Source organism: Balaenoptera physalus, assembly GCF_965194825.1.
Source record: "Balaenoptera physalus genome assembly, chromosome: 1".
NCBI lineage: Eukaryota > Metazoa > Chordata > Mammalia > Artiodactyla > Balaenopteridae > Balaenoptera > Balaenoptera physalus.
The window spans coordinates 51,782,863-51,801,807 of NC_138882.1; the positions used below are offsets into that span (position 1 = coordinate 51,782,863).

Sequence of the window (18,945 nt, forward strand, 5' to 3'; positions counted from 1 at the left end):
GGACATTATGCTAAGTGAAATAAGCCAGTCACAGAAAAACAAATACTGTGTGATTCCACTTACATGGGGTATCTAAAATAGTCAAACTCATAGAATCAGAAAGTGGAATGGTGGTTTGCAGGGGCTGAGGGGAGAAGGAAATGGAAAGTTGCTAATCAATGGGCATAATATTTCAGTTATACAAGGTTCTACAGTTCTGCTATACAACACTGTGCCTATAATTACAATATTGTATTGCACACTTAAAATTTTATTAAGAGGGTAGATCTCATGTTAAGTATTCTTACCACAATAAAATAAAATTTAAAAACAAACCAAAAAAACCATTTAAAATGGTTAAAAAAAGTGTTTTTAGCACTTTGATATTATTATAAATATGTAAAAAATCAATATGCAGTTGGACAAATGAAAACACTGATTAAATGATAGAATTGTAGGCAATTATTGTCTTGGCTTTCTGCAGTAATTTTAATATTTTTGTGTAATAAAGTACCAATAAAAAGGAAAATATGTGTATATAGTTATTCTTTCTTAGAAACACTCTCAAAAATAAACTGTACTTACATGGATGGGAAGAGCAATAGTCTATTTTCACTATCTGTGAGGAGAGTAGTATATTTGCTGAAATAATTAAGACAGGTAAATATTATTGTAAGAAAACTGTCTGGCCTATTTATCACATAACAGCACATGAAAAACTTAAGACCTCACAGAATTGAGAAGCTTGGAGACAATCAGAAAGGTCCATCGTTTTACACACAAGAGGATACTTGAATAGCCTTAGACATCTACAGACACAGATATAATGATACTTATCATATTTTAAAAAATTTTAAGTAAAAGAGCTTTAATCACATTCCTCAATGTATCACAATACAAAAATTTCTTTGATTCATTTAAAAAAATGACATTTCAAAGGTGGAAGAATGTTTTAAGAACACTAAAGTCAACAAAGTTAAGTGACTAAACAGGTTATAAAACTAATAAGCAGAGATGAAACTAGAACCCAATTTTCCTGATGCCCAGCATGTATATCTGTCCTCTGGAAGTACTTGCTTATACCTAAATGGATAGCACAATGAGAACCTCATGGTAATTCTTCAAATTCATTATTATTTATATATATATCTTTTTTCTTCCCCTAGTTAAAAAACATCTCCTTTGGTTCTGCCCCCTACTGGAACACAGTTCATTAATAAGGTCCACTTTCAGAGTTTAGATTAGTGAAAAATATCCAGGGAATATAAAGACTCAAAATAAAGTTTCAAAAATGAGTATGTGAGCGGGACTAGAAGCAATGACACCCCAGGAGCAATGAGTACACCTAGCACCCAGATCTTGGTTTCTAAGAACCCTTCTCCACTAAAAGGAAAACAGTACTCCGTGGAGAAGTGACTCATAGCTCACTCCAAAGCTGGAGTTGGGAAATACAAGATGAACCTGAAAATCTCATTGAGCCAGAAAATAAGAGAACATTCAAAGAATGATGGGGACATGCCTAAAGAACACAAGAGCCAGCTCAAAGGATCTGGCATTAGCAAAATCAGGAAAAATCTGAACATCAACGATAGCAAAGAATTATAACTCAGTGAAAAAAACAAATCTATGAGTCTATATTGTAAAACGGCAACTAATATATACAAGAATGACAGAGCTAAAAAAGTCATCAAAAAGATCTATAAGTAGTGGGTTACAAGGAAATACACACTAAAGTATTTGGTGGCAAAGGGTCATGAGGGCCTCCAACTTACTCTTGAATAGTTTAAGTGTGTGTGTGTGTGTGTGTGTGTATTAAAGCAAATGAGGCAAAATGTAAACACTCAGTGAGTCAGGATAGAGGGTATACAGGAGTTCCCTGTCCCAGTTTTGTAACTTCTTTATAATTTTGAAATTATATAAGAATTAAAAGTTACCCCAAAAATGAGTTCCATTTAGTTCCCTTTGGCAAAATATTGTTCTGAAACCCACCATCATAAGGAAATGACGTTTAACATATGTACTGGATAAGGTGAAAAGAGTGACAGCTTCTGCATATTTTACTATAAAACCTAGCCCAAAGTTCTAGTTTTTTAAACTATGAAACATTCAAGTGTTGTTTCAGAAAATAAAAGCAAGATCCCATTTTCAATCCCATTAGCAGGAATCAAAGAAAACTTGAAATGACTAGTCTGAAGTCTGGAGCTAAGCCCTAGAGTGTGCATTATGAGATTCCAACTTAGAGGGCTACTTTCCTTTGTCACTGCTCAAAACCATTCCCAAAGAGGTATAGCAAGCATTCAGAACAAAGATCTTTTTTTTGTAATTCAAAATTAAACAGTAGGAAAAGACAGAGAACAATTTAATCTAAACTAAAATCTCAAACTCTTTTTTTAAATTGAAATATAATTGATCTACAATATTATGTTAGTTTTAGGTGTACAGCAAAATGATTCAGTTATATTTTTTTTTCAGATTTTTTTCCATTATAGATTATTACAAGATATTCAATATCCTGTAATAGCACAGTTCCCTGTGCTATACAGTAAATTCTTGTTGCTCCAAACTCTTTTAAGTAAGACTGTTTTCATTAGTTTTTGATACCTTTCTTAAATTGTATTAGGATGGTAAGCCAGATGTTTACTCATTTCACTGTAGATATTGCCTGGGAACATGAGTGAACTGCTCAGGTTCCTCTATGTCTGGGAAGTAGCAAACAGTTCAACTTGTCAGATATTCAGTATATACCACAGTACTCACTCATCATAACACTCCAAACCTGAAACTCCTGTATTTGACACAATATGAAATTCTTCAGGAATCAAAGTATCTGATAATTTCTTTGGCTTAAAAAGAAAGAAAGAACAACAAGAATAAAAACAAGCAGATGAAAAAAATTGAGTTTCACAAATCCTAATCCCTATACCAAACGGATAATATTTATTAAGAGTTTTTGATTAAAGAAATAACAATATTAGTAATATGGGTCATGGCAAGGAGTAATAAACTTTTAGCAGAGCATAAATTTAAAAATTAGCCATGGGGCTTCCCTGGTGGCTCAGAGGTTAAGAATCCGCCTGCCAATGCAGGGGACACGGGTTCGACCCCTAGTCCAGGAAGATCCCACATGCCGCGGAGCAACTAAGCCCGTGCACCACAACTACTGAGCCTGCGCTCTAGAGCCCACAAGCCACAAATACTGAGCCCATGTGCCACAACTACTGAAGCCCACGCACCTAGAGTCCATGCTCCGCAACAAGAGAAGCTACCGCAATAAGAAGCCCATGCACCACAACAAAGAGTGGCCCCCGCTCACCGCAACTAGAGAAAGCCCGCGCACAGCAATGAAGACCCAATGCAGCCAAAAATAAATAAATAAATGTTAAAATAAATAAATAAATAAAATAAAAAATTAGCCATGAACTAAAGAACAATCTTGGTTTTAGTATTAATTACACAAAAATCTATCAACTTTAAAATTCAATAGGAATTTAAAATTCACCTTAGCAACAAGCCAAAAGTAAGAATTCTACAATTCTTTCTTCTGCCTTTTTTTAAACTGAAGTATAGTTGATTTACAATGTTGTGTTACTTTCAAGAATTCTACAACTTTAAGCTGTTGGTTTCTTTTTTTAAAAAATCTAGTCTCCTACACTGTATTATCTAGATTAAATAACTGTAGCTTGGAAAATGGCTTAAAATAAGATATGTTTGATCATCTCCCACTAAATGCCCTTTTCTAGAAATAATTAGAAAGTGCTATGAAAACATAAACAATGCAGGTTGTTATAGTATGACATGGCTTTATATTTTGCGGAAATTTTTTTCTTAAGTAGAGAGAGGGAGAGAAAATTATTTGTCAAATACTTTACTTACCTTATGAGGCACAAGGACACCATCACGTGGTTGTAATGAACGGTCCATTTGTGGGGGACAAACTGTGCTCTCCCTTGTCTCTCCTTTAACATATTTAACATCGTACAGAAAAGAAATATCCCTGAAAGATAAGAAAAATATATTTACAAAATAAATTTTGTCTGGCTACTGGATAAGAGTGGGTAAAGTCCACACACATCCTTCTAGTGGATAAAAAGGGACACAAAACTGGTCTCCTTACCTCATACTTTACTAAGAAGGCTGAGGCATTAGGGTTCCCCGCCACCCACCCCCCGCACTCTTCCTCTTCTCCATCTCAAATTTCTCATTCGCCTTTCCTTCAGCCTCATGTTAAGATGTATTCTCTTCCCCAGGATTATTTCCTCCACTTAAGTCCTTCATTTCATCTTTGCCCACATCCTTGGGGACCTCATTCCATCAATCCTAATTTCTGTGTATTTCCTTCTCTCTTGGAACATTCCCCCTGGTCTATAACTCAAGTCTTCTCCCCTTCTAAAAATCATACCTTGACCATGCATTGTTGTCAAGTTACCTTGATCTATCTATCTCTCACTTTCTGCTAAACATCAGACTTCTTAAAATTTCCCTGCAATCGGATTTCATTCCCATTTCTCTTCTGAAATCATTCTCCAGAAAGCTGAGGATGACTTTCTACAGCTAAGTCATCAGTTCTCATCTTCCACTATTTTCCTGGAATATTTTCCAGGGTTGATCACCTCTCTTCTTAAAAACACTCTCCTCTCCTCTATCCTCTGTATGACTGGACTCTCCTGGTTCTTTCATCTTACCTACCCCTTCTTGAACATCTCCGTGACCTCCTGCCTACCAAATGGAAATGCTCACAACGTCCTGTCCTCATCCCTCTGTGCTCTCCCTACACTTTCTCCCTTGGCAATGCTATCAAATCTCACCTTATCATATTTGTTACCTCTAGATATGACTGAATAATTCTCCTTCATTCTCACTTTTCACCCTTCTATATTCACTAATTCTGTCAGCACCACCACTCAACTCATCAAAAATCTCAGCATCCATAATTGATTCCGTCCCATCCTTTGTCCTCAATATCTATCACTAACACTTATTAACTTTACAGTCACCCTCCTCTTGTCTCTTGCCAATGCCAAATCAAGGTAACTTTTGCCATGTAAGGTATGTATCCACAGGTTCCAAAGACTGCAGTGAGGACATTTCAGGGAGGTCATTATCCTGTCTATCACACTACAGATCTTCACATTTTAAAAAATTCCAACTCAGATGTCATTTGACATTAAAACTTTAATGTAAGTTTATTGCTGCATTCAGATATAGCTAATTATTTTTTAAAGTACTTCAAACATCTCATAACTACTAATTATTATATAGTAATAATTATAGCCATGGTCTGATGGCATAAAGTACCAATACTTATGACACCAAAGCCCCAGGACACAGAAGTGAATAGCCTAAATTTCTGCCACTTTTTCTAGCACTGAGACATAGCTGAGTAATAACACCTTATATTTACATAGCAGTGTATAGTTTTACAAGTGCTCTTGCATTATCTCATTTGTGCTTTCTATATCCCTGGAAGGTACACAAAATGGAGCAAGTCTATTATTCCCTTTTTACAAGTGAGAAAATGGAACTCAGAAAGACTAAATAACCTACCCAAGTATTAGTAACTGTAAACTTACTATTAAGTGATATTTCAGTAAGGAGCATGGAGGGAGTAAATTTTTTTTTGGAGGGAGTAAATTGATAAATGAACCATACACAGAAAATTAGCAGATTACAATCTTCACAGGGAAAATGTTGACATTTTGGATATTTTTAGGAATGATATAAAAACAACAAATATAATTTGCTGATTTGATCTAAAACAGTGTAAAGGTTAAGGGTTCGCTTTGAGGAAAAGCAGGGATTAAGCACTTGTTTTTCAGATGTGCAAATAAAAGAGGCCCTAAAGGCATTCTGCCTGATATTGTCCCTTCTACTAGGGTACAACAAAGAATAGGAGAGTAAGGGGGCAAGTACATGAAGGCGTGCAAAAGCAAATTTAAAACAAGTGAAAAGTCAACAGAGCCAGCACCTATTGCCATCCTGTTAATAATCATACACAAAAAGGTAGACCCATGTCCTCTTCAGATTGTATTCTGGTTCATTAAAGATACTTCAAGCGGGCTTCCCTGGTGGCACAGTGGTTAAGAATCTGCTTGTCAAAGCAGGGGACACCGGTTCAAGCCCTGGTCTGGGAAGATCCCACATGCTGCAGAGCAACTAAGCCCGTGCACCACAACTACCGAGCCTGCGCTCTAGAACCCACAAGGCACAACTACTGAGCCCGTGTGCCACAGCTACTGAAGCCCGTGCACCTAGAGCCCGCAGCAAGAGTAGACACCGCAATGAGAAGCCCGCGCACCGCAACGAAGAGTAGCCCCCGCTCGCCACAACTAGAGAAAGCCCACGCACAGCAACGAAGACCCAATGCAGCCAAAAATAAATAAATAAATTTATTTCAAGAAAAGAGATACTTCAAGCTTTGAAATCTTGATTCTATGATTTTATTCTCTGATTTAAAATCGATGATTCTATGATTTTACAATTTTTCTGATTCTGCTCCCCCCAAGGAAATCATACAAAATGAGATAATGACTATTCATCTGCATCTACCCAACTATCTTCCTTCTTTACCTTCCAGCTCCTGTTAGGGAAACAGGATGGTCAATCAGATATTTGAACTTATTTCTTCGAATAGGGTTATGCCAGACGTGGTCTACAGGGCGTGGGAGAGTACCCTGGGAAAAAGAAAAACATGACTACACAGCAGAGGGTGCTCTAGTCAAGTGAAATCTATTCTTAATCATTTTTGAGTATTTACATTAAAGGCATTTGAATATTCTATGGAAAAAGAGAGCAGAATTCTTATTTAATACCAAGGAGAAAGACTGAAACTAGGACAATTCAATAGTGAAAGAAAAATATCAAGACTAAGAGTAGTAATGATCATTTAGGTAAATCACATAAAAGCAGGTTAATGGAAATACTCAAGTATTTCCTTGAAAATATTCATGCAAAAGATTTTAGTTTTCAATCTAGGAAATTAATTTTAAAATATTCTTAAGACAATCTGGAATATATAACATATGCTAAATAAATACTTAATGAACTGGATACCAAAAGATAAATGTTCCTAAGTACTTTATATATGTATATACACACCTTTGGGGTTTTAATTTTCTTAGGAGGCAGTAAGTTTTCAGGACAAGGACCAGCATTAGCTGCATAGGTCAGAGAAAGTAGAACTTCCTGAGGGATGAACTCATTCTGAAGGGAAGTAGGAAGGGGTTTTAATGGATCCACCAGACTTTTTTTCTCCCTTAGCTTAGGAAGTCCTAAGAAAATAATGGGAAAGAAAAGTTTACTGTAGTTTTTTTGAGATTTAATTAGAGATTCCCAGGCTACCTCATCAATCCCATATATATGTTGCTAACAGAGAGAAACATTGCTTCCGGTTGCCAAGAATAGCAGCAATATTTAAAACACTGAAAATCAACTAGTCAAGAAAAAGAAACTCAGATTGTCTGCCCTACTCACACTTACATCAGACATGAATTCAAAAACTCAGGTACAAAGATGAACCTCCATTATTCCAAATTCAAAGTGGAAAATTAAACTCACTTCACTTGATCAACTAACCAAGATAGCATGAAGATGATGGGAATGTCTATTTTCCCTTTGATGTGAAAATGACAAAAGAAATGTCCTCTCCTCAAAACTGTCAAATTATTTAGTAATTTTTTCCATATAAGTTCAAAGGTGAAAATTAAACTGGAATATTTATAGAGTGAAAGGGATCTGAGTTGGATTTAAATGTAGAATTGGGATCCTTAGAAATGAAGAGAGTGGAATAATCTGAGCAAATTAGTGGAGTAAGACTCAGTACAAAGAGTGTTCTACTCAGCTTGACTAGGGCAGAGGAGTTATAAAGGTAGGGGAGTAGGCCTAATATAGGAAAAGGTCTCCTATGCAGTCAGCAAGGAGGGTTGGGTTGTCACTCTTCTTAAAGAACTCTCAACTAATCTATGCCCCTCACATAGAATGGTTTACGTTAATTTCTGTAAGGATGTATCATGCTTTGATCACCATCAAAACCTCCGAAGTTCACATTACCAAATGTCTATCTCTTGAAAGTTTGGGATGGAGTCACAATATCAGAGGAAATAAGGAAAAAAAAAAAGTTAGGTGGGACTTCAGCAGAATCTCCCCTAAAAACAAGATGTAGGTGAGTTGGAGGAAGCTTTAACATAATGAGGGGTAGGCATGAGTCTAGCAGATTCTTTGGTTTTTTTTTTTTGGCATGCAGGATCTTAGTTCCCAGACCAGGGATCGAACCGGAGCCCCCTGAAATGGAAGCGCGGAGTCAACCACTGGACCGCCAGGGAAGTCACTAGCAGATTCTTATTCCAGTACAGATCTGCATTTACCTATATATGAATGAAAATCTTATACAAATAATTACTTTCATTCAGAAGAATTACTAAAACCTGATACAAACTGGTTTGTTACCAAATACCCAAAAAAGGTACTATTTCATACAACCACTGGTATTTAAAATAGGTTGAATTTAGAACAATATAAAACTCATTAGCATTTGAAAAAACTTACAAACACAGTCCTTACGCAGAGTAGTGAAAAACACTATAAAAGGAACGGCTTTTGATTTTATTGAAACAAGTGTATTGGAAAAACGAAACTAATTAAAGTATCCTGAAATCTCAGATTAAGGAAAATAGTGAACGTACTGTGATTTCTGACTATGGCCGTGATTATTTATGCCTTGAAGAACTTTACCTGTCTCTTCCTTGGATGCAGAGATTTTCAAATTTTTGTCCTCAGGTGTTGACGTTGAGGGCGTTTTCGGGAGCGACATAGTAAGCAATGCCTCCTATCACTCTCTAGTAATTTGAAATTACTAATTACTCCAGAAAGCTAACCTAGAAACAAATCAGCGGCATTACTGGGATTTGGCAGGGCTGCCACATTGACCTGCCGGAAAGAGAGAGAGAGAAAAGAAAGAGAGGAAGAGAGAGAGACCCGTTAACTGTTTATGTTAAAATTGGAGTTTACAATTCATCTAGCATGGGTTTTCTTTGGGGAGACTTCTGGGCTCTAAAGTCCTCTGATGCGACTAAGAAGCCTGGAGTCTGGGCCCAGGTCGGGAAGTACACGCTCGGCCCACCCCTCCGGCCACCGGCATCACCTGAAGGCGCCCCTCGCTCGACGTCCCGGCCTCCCCACAGGCAGCGCCTGGCGCACGCACCCCACCGACTCGCGGTCGAGCAGAGTTCGCACCGTTTCTGCATCACAAGTGATAGGAAACCGACACTTGCAGCCCGTACCGGTAAACTGTGCTTCCCGCCAGACATCTTGTAGCCGCACCTTTTCCCAGGCAACCTGCGTGTCGTCATAGAAACCCAGGACCCCAAGCCTTAGCAACCCTCAATGGCGGCTGCCTTCGGCGGTGCCGGCGGAGGACAGAGACGGCTAAGAAAGAGTCTCTCGGGGATCCGATGTGTTTTAAATCTCAACATAGATTCAACAGCAATGAAGGATAAAAATGTTTAATAGGGCCGTTCTCACGGAGTCAGAAAGTGTCTGGATCCCGGCGCTTCCGCGGCAGGCCGGCGCCAGTGCGCAGGCGCTAGCGGTTCCTGGGGTCGCTCACCCCCTGTCCCGGGAAGACTTCTGAGGCTTGTGACCAAAGGCGGGGTAGGACTTCAGCAAGAGTTTCTCGCATCACTCTCTCCCACTTTTTTTTGTTTCCTCTGTTTTTCTAAAAGCCACATTCAGGGGGAAATTGGGTAAACAAAAACTCTGTGTTCCTATCAGTTGAGGCATTATTGCAGAAGCTGCTCCTGTCCTTGGCATTTCCATCGAGTCTTCCTTGGATAATTAAGCACCGCCCCCGCCCCCCTTCCCATCCTACTCTTCCCTTTCCGTGCAGGGGGAAGGCATTCCTAGGTCCAGACTTTTTTTGGCTGGAGGCAGGTAAGGAGACTGCACTTCAGGCAGAGCCAACCCAAGTCAAATCGTTGGGTCTTACTGCTTAAAAACCTGTTCTCAGGAGGTAATGGGATAAACACATTAGAACGGAGGAGCTGAGAACCCGCCTCTTACCACCACCAGGATTGTTAGCCAACCAAACTTGGGTCTGCTCGCCCAAAGCATAGCCTGGTTGTGATGAAGGAAAGTAGAGTTTATTACAAGGTGTGATGAAGGAAAATACAGAGTTTATTGCAAGGTGCTAAGCAAGGAGAATAGGCTCAAAAGACCTGAACTCCCCAGTGGCTTTCAGGGAAGGGTTTTTAAAGGCAGGGTGAGGGAGAGAGTCACAGGTGCCTGATCAGCTTGTGGACATTTTTCCGATTGATTTCTGGTTGGTGGGGAGGTAACCAGGTGGTATTTCGGGAGGCAACATCATCAGCCTTATGGTTCCAAACGGTCTGGGGTCTATGTGCTTTTGTTAACATGCAGTCAACTTCTTCCATCTGGTGGGGGAGTTAGTATATGTAAAAAACTCAAGGATATGGCTCAGAACATTATCTATAGCCCTTGAGTAGGAACTAAGGGTCCTTGAGTTTTGCTTTACAGCTAAACTATTATTTTACTTGACTGTTTTCCTTTCTTTCTGCATTTTCTCACTTCTCTGAATTTGCTCTTTGGAACTTGGGGAAAGCCTAGGAGGCTGAAGCTTTTCTGCAAACAAGAGGCAGGGGATGGAGGTGTGGGGCGGTGTCTTTCCCCCGAAGGGCTTCACAGGGTCCTGCTGCTTGGTTTCAGGATCATTTTGTATTAGGATGGAACCTTAATGCCAAGTAATGCTGGTGGATTCCCAGCATCTAGATGCCTCTAGTCTGAAAAATAAATTTCAGCAGGGAAGAAAACTTCTCTTGTTCAGTCATCATATTCCTTAGTACCAAGCATAGTGCCTGGCACAAACGCCTTCAATACATGATGTTTGAAAATCAGCTGGACAGTTCTAATGCTTCTGTGTTTATACGCTTAAGTCTCTGGGTTTTGGGAGACTCATAATAACTCAAAGAAATATGAGCAAAGTGTTGAAAACAAAAACAATACAATCTCTATGCCCCTTTTAATTCTTCTAAACACCTTGGGTATCTAAACATTTTAGCCTTTAGCCCTATCTCCCATCATCCTAGGTTATTTTCTAGATTTTCCAAGAATTAAAATACACATGGCACACACATATTTCACCTTAAGGACTGGCAGCCATCAAAACAGGTGAGGGGCAGAAGCAATGCACAAGCAGGTGGAAGGTAATTTTCCTCCAAAGTTTGTCTTCCTCCCTCTTCACTGGTGTCCTGACTCTACATTAGAGTTTGGAACCATAACCAGGATACTGAACTTCAGAGGTCCCCAAACTCCAGCATCAGTTTATACATGGTTTATCAAGCTTTTAGGTATTAGAGGAACAGAGTAATTCATCTTTCACATTCTTAAGTTTTAAAAAAATCTAAAGTAGGGCATTGATAAGATGGGGATAAATGAACAGATTCAAGAGATACATAGAAAGTAAAATCTATAGGATTTGGGAAGTGATTGGTTCTATGGTGTGAAGAAAAAGACATCAAATGTTACTTCTCATTTTCTATCCTGTACAATGGTGTGGTGATTATACATACCAGTTCCTGGCCAAAGGTCTGGGTTAAAGTTGTAGAAGTATATGAAATATAAGTACAAGAAAAGATAACATAAGAACATTACAATAAGACCATAACTATTGAAGAATACAATTGCTACTCTTGGGAAACTCCTCTCATCATTGTGAATTATACACAATGATGAACGCTGAAATGTTGTTAAGATAAAGTATTACTGAGGTCTTTGATGGAAAATACCATAGCAAAATGCAAGCAGATAATAATTTTCCTAAATAGAAAATTTCAAGACATAGTAAAAGTGACACAGTTAGAAACAGGGCTAACTGTGCTTCTTGATGTTGGCTGACTTCTGTGGCAGCTTTATACCCACTCAGCAGTAGGGTCTTCCAGGGTGTCAAGTGGACAAAACAGTATCTCGGAAGACAGCCAGTCAGTGAAATCACCAGACATACCCTGAACTAGGACCAAACAAACACAGCGTGTGCTTATGCACCAATCTTTTTACCAACTCATTTCCTAAGTGTGAACAAGGGTGATACACACATCCATGGATGCTTAAATGTAGCACGCAAAGCTCCCTGGAGTCTGAGTGGGAAGTAGGCCAGTATCTGTATTTAACATAACAGAAAAATGAAGGTATCAGTCACAAATGTTTACAAGGAGACACTGAGAAAGAAACCTGGACACTGCTTAGCAAACACTTCCCAGGGGAAGAGTAGTATGGAAGAGTATTGCTTCCATAAAACAATGGCATCTGTAAACTGAAATGATGCTTCAGTCTGTCTTAGTTTTTATGTCATGCAGTTCACCCAAGTACCCTCCTTCGGATTTCACCTTATAATAGAGAGACCATTAATGCGGGGCGGTTAGACCAGCATTAGAGGTTCCTGCTCAGCCATTGGTCGGCGCCACAGGGGGCCCCATTCAGCCATTGGTCGATGCCGCAGTGGGCCCCTCCCCCAAGCGAGCCAGCGTCAATGGGCGACCCTTAGAGGGGCTGGCAGAGTGGTGGTCGTCAGGTGGAGAGTAAGAGGCGGATCCCAGCCTTCTCCCTGGGGCCCTCCAGCTCACCCAGCTTCGGGCTCCAGAGGCCTCACCAGGACCGCCCACTGGCCGGGCCCAGGCCCTGAGGCGGAAGTGAACCTCTCCCCCATCCCTGCCTCTGCAACCTAATGGCAGCGGCCGTCTGCATGGGACACAGCCTGGGGCACCTGGCCCCCACCGTTTGGGCAGCCTGAGGAGCCTGAGGGCCGGCTGGGTCCTGGGCGCCTGGCTCCCTCAGTGATGGCAGCTGGGCAGTGTCTGGGGACCTGGCCCTGAGGGAGTCACCAACTGAGATCTGCCTCTTCAGCCAGGTCTGGGCACTGGCGGGAGGACCCAGACTGGGTGCTGGACGAACGCTCTGGGGCACGGTAACCGCCCACCCTCCCCGCGCCCCACCTCGCAGGGTCTCCCTTCTCTTAGCCAGGCCTGGACCTCGGAGGGCGAAAAGTTGAGCCTTGGAACCTTGCCCTTTCCTGTCAGAACAAAGGATAACGTTTATTTGTTATGTCCCTGTAAACCTGTCCCTGTTATGTCCCACGATGTTACAGGAACATCGTGACCTGACCATGACCGGACCTCAAGAACAAAGGATCTGACACCAAGAAGTGTGCAACAACTAACCATGCCCCTCCCTCACCTTTCCTATAAAAGGGCTTTGCTGAAAGATTTCAGGGAGTTTGGGGTTTTTTTTTAAGGCATGAGCCACCCATCTCCCTGCATGGCCCTGCAATAATCCTTTCTCTGTCCCAAACTCCAGCGTTTTGGTGGTGTTTGGCCTCACTGTGCGTCGGGCACACAGAGTTGCGTTCCGGTAACAACATGGCTGTGCCTTGAGGAAGAAATAGGCTTTTCGTCTGGTTCACAAGCCTATCTTCAGTGCGCATCACATGGTGTTGATGCCATCTAGGCAAAAAAATTCATCTTTCTCATTGTACAGTAAGCTGGGCTTCCGCAAGAGTAAATTCAGTGACCATGGCCAACCTGAGTATGCCACCCCATGTGCAATTTCTCATGCTACATTTACAAACTGGTGTTCCAGTTCTGTAAGTCAGATTCATGAATGCAGTTAACTTGGGTCCAAACACAAGCTGAGCCTAAAAGGACAAGACCCTAAACTTTAGTAAATTCATCAAGGAAAATTGCCACACTGTGGATTCACCCCCAGTGGCAAAGAATAGTCACTTGGTCCAAGAATCAGGGGCACATCTAATTTCTGAAGGGACTTCCCCCTTCCCACTCCTCTGGCACTGCAGAGGCAGGTGGGTAGAGCCAGACCATGGAGGCTAACTCAGTACTTCTTGGCTGTTACTATGATATATGCTTCAATGTATAGAATGTTATGATGTCAAATCCTACTCATAGTAGTTTCCTATTATAAGGAGATTCTTTGGAGGGAAGGGAAGTAACCTATCTTGCTTCAAAATTAGTTTCCCCAAGTCTTGTTTGAAAAGGCACACTTCCCAGTCAACAGATTTTCTCTTTTCATTAGAAACCTAAATCCATTTCTACCCACTGGGGAGCGGGGTGGGCAGTACACTTTTAGAAATACCCATTCACAAGTTTTAAAAGGCTGACAGGAAAAGAAGTCAAGCAACAAATAATGACCACAGAAAGAGAGGAGGCTGAAGAACCAGTGTCACTGCTTTTCTTGATGCAAATACAGAATCACAACTGGGCCCCATTATTTCTTTGTAATCTGTAACATGGCTCCCTCCATTATCCTGAAAAAGAAAATTCTAACAACATTGTAAATCAACTATACTCCAATAAAAATTGTTGGCTATATTCAGCATATAAAGCTGTGTGATATTAAGGTGAAAACCATTTATGAACATGAAATACATAGTTAATATAGGGTTAATATCAAACTTGAGTTACTTTTAAAACGAGACATGGTTTTTTTCCAAATTTATTTATCACATTCTTCACATATGCAATTATTTTGCCCTTTTGTATGTATTCTTTTTAAAGTTTAAAAAATGTTAATGCTAATACAATGTGTGCTAAACAAAGTGATGATACCAGTGATTAGACAAAGATATAGGGGGTGGGGGAGGAGGAATAGTAATTCAGGAAAAGAGTAAACAAGAACGAATTAGAAAAAACATCGTTAATTACAGAATAACCCTTATAACAACTTCAGATTCCCGGGACTTTTCTGCAGCTCTTAAAACACTATGGGTTTAGGGCTTCCCTGGTGGCGCAGTGGTTAAGAATCCGCCTGCCAATGCAGGGGGCACGGGTTCAAACCCTGGTCCGGGAAGATGCCACATGCCGCAGAGCAACTAAGCCCGTGCGCCACAACTACCGAGCCTGTGCTCTAGAGCTCGCGAGCCACAACTACTGAGCCTGTGCGCCTAGAGCCCGTGCTGCACAACAAGAGAAGCCACCGCAATGAGAAGCCCGTGCATCGCAACGAAGAGTAGCCCCCGCTCGCCGCAACTAGAGAAAGACCGCGCGCAGCAACGAAGACCCAAGGCAGTCAAAAATAAATAAATAAAATAAATAAATTTATTAAAAAAAAAAAAAAGGTTTAGCCAAGGCTCCAAAAAAAACGAAAACACTATGGGTTTAATGCACATGCTGGAAAGGTACTAATACAGGAAGGAAGCTGCCTTACTGGCCCCAATGGCAGAGCCTTGACTAGGGCTTCAGCTCTCTTCCCACCCAAGTGGCAGGTTTGCACATGGGAATTCAAATTGTATCCCTAAGAGAAGAGAAATATACCTACCATCTCATTAACACAAACTAAAGAACACCACAAAGCATGGTGAAGTATCTGCTAGCATAAAGGGTAGCACTCTGTTGGGAAGGGCATATTGACAGCAGAAATGTGAATGTAATAATGCAGAAGGAAGAAAGCATTTAGAAAAAGAGCACAGAGACAGTTTTAGATTTTTTTAAAAACTGCATAACTTCTGAAATTAAGCCTTTACTTTTCTCAAATCCAAATTAGCTATTTAAAAGTCTTTATACTTTACAAGAAAAAAAGGAAACTTTATTAAGGATTTAGCAGATTATATAGATTGTACAGCTTTCCTACTAACCTAAAGCTTATGAATTTTATCAGTATCTACTGATTTTCACACTGGACATTAAATTCAGGGTGGGGAAGAGCACGGGTGGACCAAGTAAGGACTCCTCTCCACTTCAACCAGAGTAGCTGTATTCTACTTCCTTTATAAACTGGGTTCCAACACTCTGTGACCTGATAAGAGACTTTAGTGATGTTAGAAACTAATCAAATACTTACATAAGCTTCACTAACAATATTCATTTTGTTCCTCAAAACATTTACGTCCCAGTTCCCTCCATTTCTGAGCCATAATCATAAAGCCTAGAGATAAGATATGTGAAAGAATGTCCAAGACAGGTCTTTCTTTGATAGTAAATATATATATACACACACACGTATATAACTATTATATAAACTACATAAGTTACATGAAATTTTGCATCATTGAACTATCTTCCATTAAGAAATTCATTCTGCCTTCCAAGACTAGAAGCATCCTTACACTGGCAGAAGTAAGGCCTCATTAGTTTCCTTTCTCTCCGTAATTTCTAAAACTTAAGTATAAAGTATACACACTAGTTCTAAACACTTGATTTAATACTTAGGTAAAAGCAGAAATGCATTTCTTTTCAGAAGCTTGCAACCCTACCCTAATGCTAAACAGATAAATCTGAAAGTATCAATAATTTTGGAGAGCTGGAAACAAGAATGCTTTTAGCAATCCTGTTAAATTCTTACCAATTCTATTATGTGAGAGCCTGTATCTATCAAGGTGCAAAGCCAATTCACCATCAGCCTGAGAGTCTATTTAAAAGTATATATTCTTGGGAGTGTGCAGCATTTGAAACACCCACCCCCCCAATCCCAGGTCTTTTTTTTAAGGATTCCAATGAAATAATAGTAAGGATTTAGGTTTAGAATTTACGGAGAGTAAGAAAATAACGAAGCCTTATTTCTGCCTGGGCTAGTGGTTTGCAGCAACCAAATGAGGTAGTTATTAATCCCCATTTTACAGATGAGGAAAACTGTGGCTCTGATAAATTAAGCAACTTTGGGTGCCACTGCTAGTAAGTATGGGGCTATCTTAATCACAAGTCTGTGCATGGACTTTTTTCACCACACCAGTGGTTTTCAAACTGGGTATTTGGGGGTAGGAGGAAATGGATATAACCAAACAAGGGCTCCAGCCCTGCATCCCTGTCTCAACCAGAAACAGCTATATTTTGTCTGTTTTACATGCTGGGCTTAAGCCTAACAATTTTTTTTTAAAGGTTTCAAAACTAACAAGTATAAATTACTATACTACACCAGGCCACCTGCTTACTACAGCTATGTTAGTTCATCTTCGTTATTTTCCTCCAAAGAAAACAATGAACTTTACTCAAAATTACTTATGACCGCACAAAACAAAAATATGTTTGCATAAAAGACTTTAACAATTCATAACATATCTTTTTAGGCTATGTAGCCCACCTGACCAACTTCTAAAAAATAAAATGTTCTGTTAGGTTTCCTATAAAGACTTCAGGATTCAATTTTTCAGGTAAGTATAATTTTTAAACTATGATGGAAATTGCCTATACTAAATTAATTACTTCTACAACATAATCTGTGTATGCAAATATAGAATACTTACACACTGTACTTTCTTAACCTGCAAATATTACCCACTTTCACCCTGTAACTATTGAAAACATTTCCACTACTCCTTTTGCTTCCAAATGTTGTGGTTACCGAGAGGGGTAAAAGCAGCCTCAATTTTCTAATTAAGCTCTAACATGAGGAAGCAACTTTACCTAGGCAACTGCAGTAATTAATCCACCAAAAACAAACAAAAAACCCCTCCATTTTTCCTCACTACCCAGAATTGAGAATAAGAGCTTCTAACAAATTTATGACAAAGTTAGAGATCTTAGTTGTTCTCTTATATAACACACCCAAACTAATGATTACTATCATTAATACTTTATAGGAAAGAAATTTTAAACTCATTACTTTTCTTTTTTTAAATTAATTAATTTATTATTGGGTCTTTGTTGCTGTGCGCGGGCTTTCTCTAGTTGCGGCAAGTGGGGGCTACTCTTGGTTGCGGTTCGTGGGCTTCTCATTGTGGTGGCTTCTCTTGTTGTGCAGCACAGGCTCTAAGCGTGCAGGCTTCAGTAGTTGTGGCATGCGGGCTTCGGTAGTTGTGGCACGTGGACTCAGTAGTTGTGGCTCTGGGCTTTAGAGCACAGGCTCAGTAGTTGTGGCGCACAGGCTTAGTTGCTCCGCGGCATGTGGGATCTTCCTGGACCAGGGCTTGAACCCGTGTCCCCTGCATTGGCAGGCAGAGTCTTAACCACTGCGCCACGAGGGAAGTCCTGGAATACCCTTTTAAAAAGAACCTTCTTTGAGGTACACTTTTGTCTGTTGAGGTTGGATTTGCCTAAACTCAACTGGACCAAAGGTATGGGAAACTTAGCTGAGAACTTGTGGTACAAATTAAGTTGTGACAATTAAGAAACTCTACTTACCTTCTTGTGAGATTCAAACTAACTTTTTGAAAACAATTAGAAAAAGATTTCTCAAAACTTTCTGGATAGCAGTAGGGCTGCTAGAACACCAAGATAGTTTCTCAAGTGGGCTGCTTCTCAAATTTTGGGTAATTCATAAGTCTCCCTTCTTTGGGTTGAACCTACATGGTCTTCAAAAACCCTTCCAGAGGAAGATGGCGGAAGAGTAAGACGCGGAGATCACCTTCCTCCCCACAGATACATCAGAAATACATCTACACGTGGAACTGCTCCTATAGAACACCCACTGAACGCTGGCAGAAGACCTCAGACCTCCCAAAAGGCAAGAAACTCCCCACGTACCTGGGTAAGGCAAAAGAAAAAAGAAAAAACAGAGACAAAAGAATAGGGAAGGGACCTGCACCAGTGGGAGGGAGCCGTGAAGGAGGAAAGGTTTCCACACACTAGGAAGCCCCTTCGCGGGCGGAGACAGCAGGTGGCGGAGGGGGAAGCTTCGGAGCCACGGAGGAGGGCGCAGCAACAGGGGTGCGGAGGGCAAAGCGGAGAGATTCCCGCACAGAGGTTCGGTGCCAAGCAGCACTCACCAGCCCGAGAGGCTTGTCTGCTCACCCGCCGGGGCGGGCGGGGGCTGGGAGCTGAGGCTGAGGCTTCAGTTGGATCGCAGGGAGAGGACTGGGGTTGGCAGCGCGAACACAGCCTGAAGGGGTTAGTGCACCATGGCTAGCCGGGAGGGAGTCGGGGAAAAAGTCTGGACCTGTCGAAGAGGCAAGAGACTTTTTCTTCTGTTTCCTTGTGCGTGAGAAGAGGGGATTAAGAGTGCTGCTTAAAGGAGCGC

At 40.6% G+C, this 18,945-nt stretch overlaps 1 protein-coding gene and 1 long non-coding RNA gene across 11 annotated transcripts in view; one reads left to right on the forward strand and one right to left on the reverse strand.

Moving 5' to 3' along the window:
• AXDND1 (axonemal dynein light chain domain containing 1) overlaps positions 1–9,366 on the reverse strand; it is an 89,409-nt gene extending 80,043 nt beyond the window's left edge. For 3 of the 10 annotated variants that reach the window (XM_082465238.1, XM_082465239.1, XM_082465234.1), the window contains exons 1-7: positions 9,116–9,288; positions 8,707–8,901; positions 7,075–7,247; positions 6,547–6,650; positions 3,853–3,973; positions 2,737–2,822; positions 565–621 (exon numbers count right to left, since the gene is read on the reverse strand). In XM_082465238.1, the coding sequence (XP_082321364.1) occupies positions 565–621; positions 2,737–2,822; positions 3,853–3,973; positions 6,547–6,650; positions 7,075–7,247; positions 8,707–8,785 (620 nt within the window). In that variant the 5' untranslated portion in view covers positions 8,786–8,901; positions 9,116–9,288. Of the gene's footprint in view, positions 1–564; positions 622–2,736; positions 2,823–3,852; positions 3,974–6,546; positions 6,651–7,074; positions 7,248–8,706; positions 8,902–9,115 lie in introns of all 10 variants that reach the window. The other 7 variants (XR_014264700.1, XM_082465235.1, XM_082465236.1 and 4 more) reach the window with 6 other exon arrangements.
• A 158-nt stretch (positions 9,367–9,524) lies between these two features.
• Positions 9,525–18,432, forward strand: LOC309662861. The gene is made up of 2 exons (XR_014265030.1): positions 9,525–9,624; positions 13,339–18,432. It is a non-coding gene; the product is annotated as an uncharacterized lncRNA (long non-coding RNA).
• The last annotated feature ends 513 nt before the right edge of the window (positions 18,433–18,945 follow it).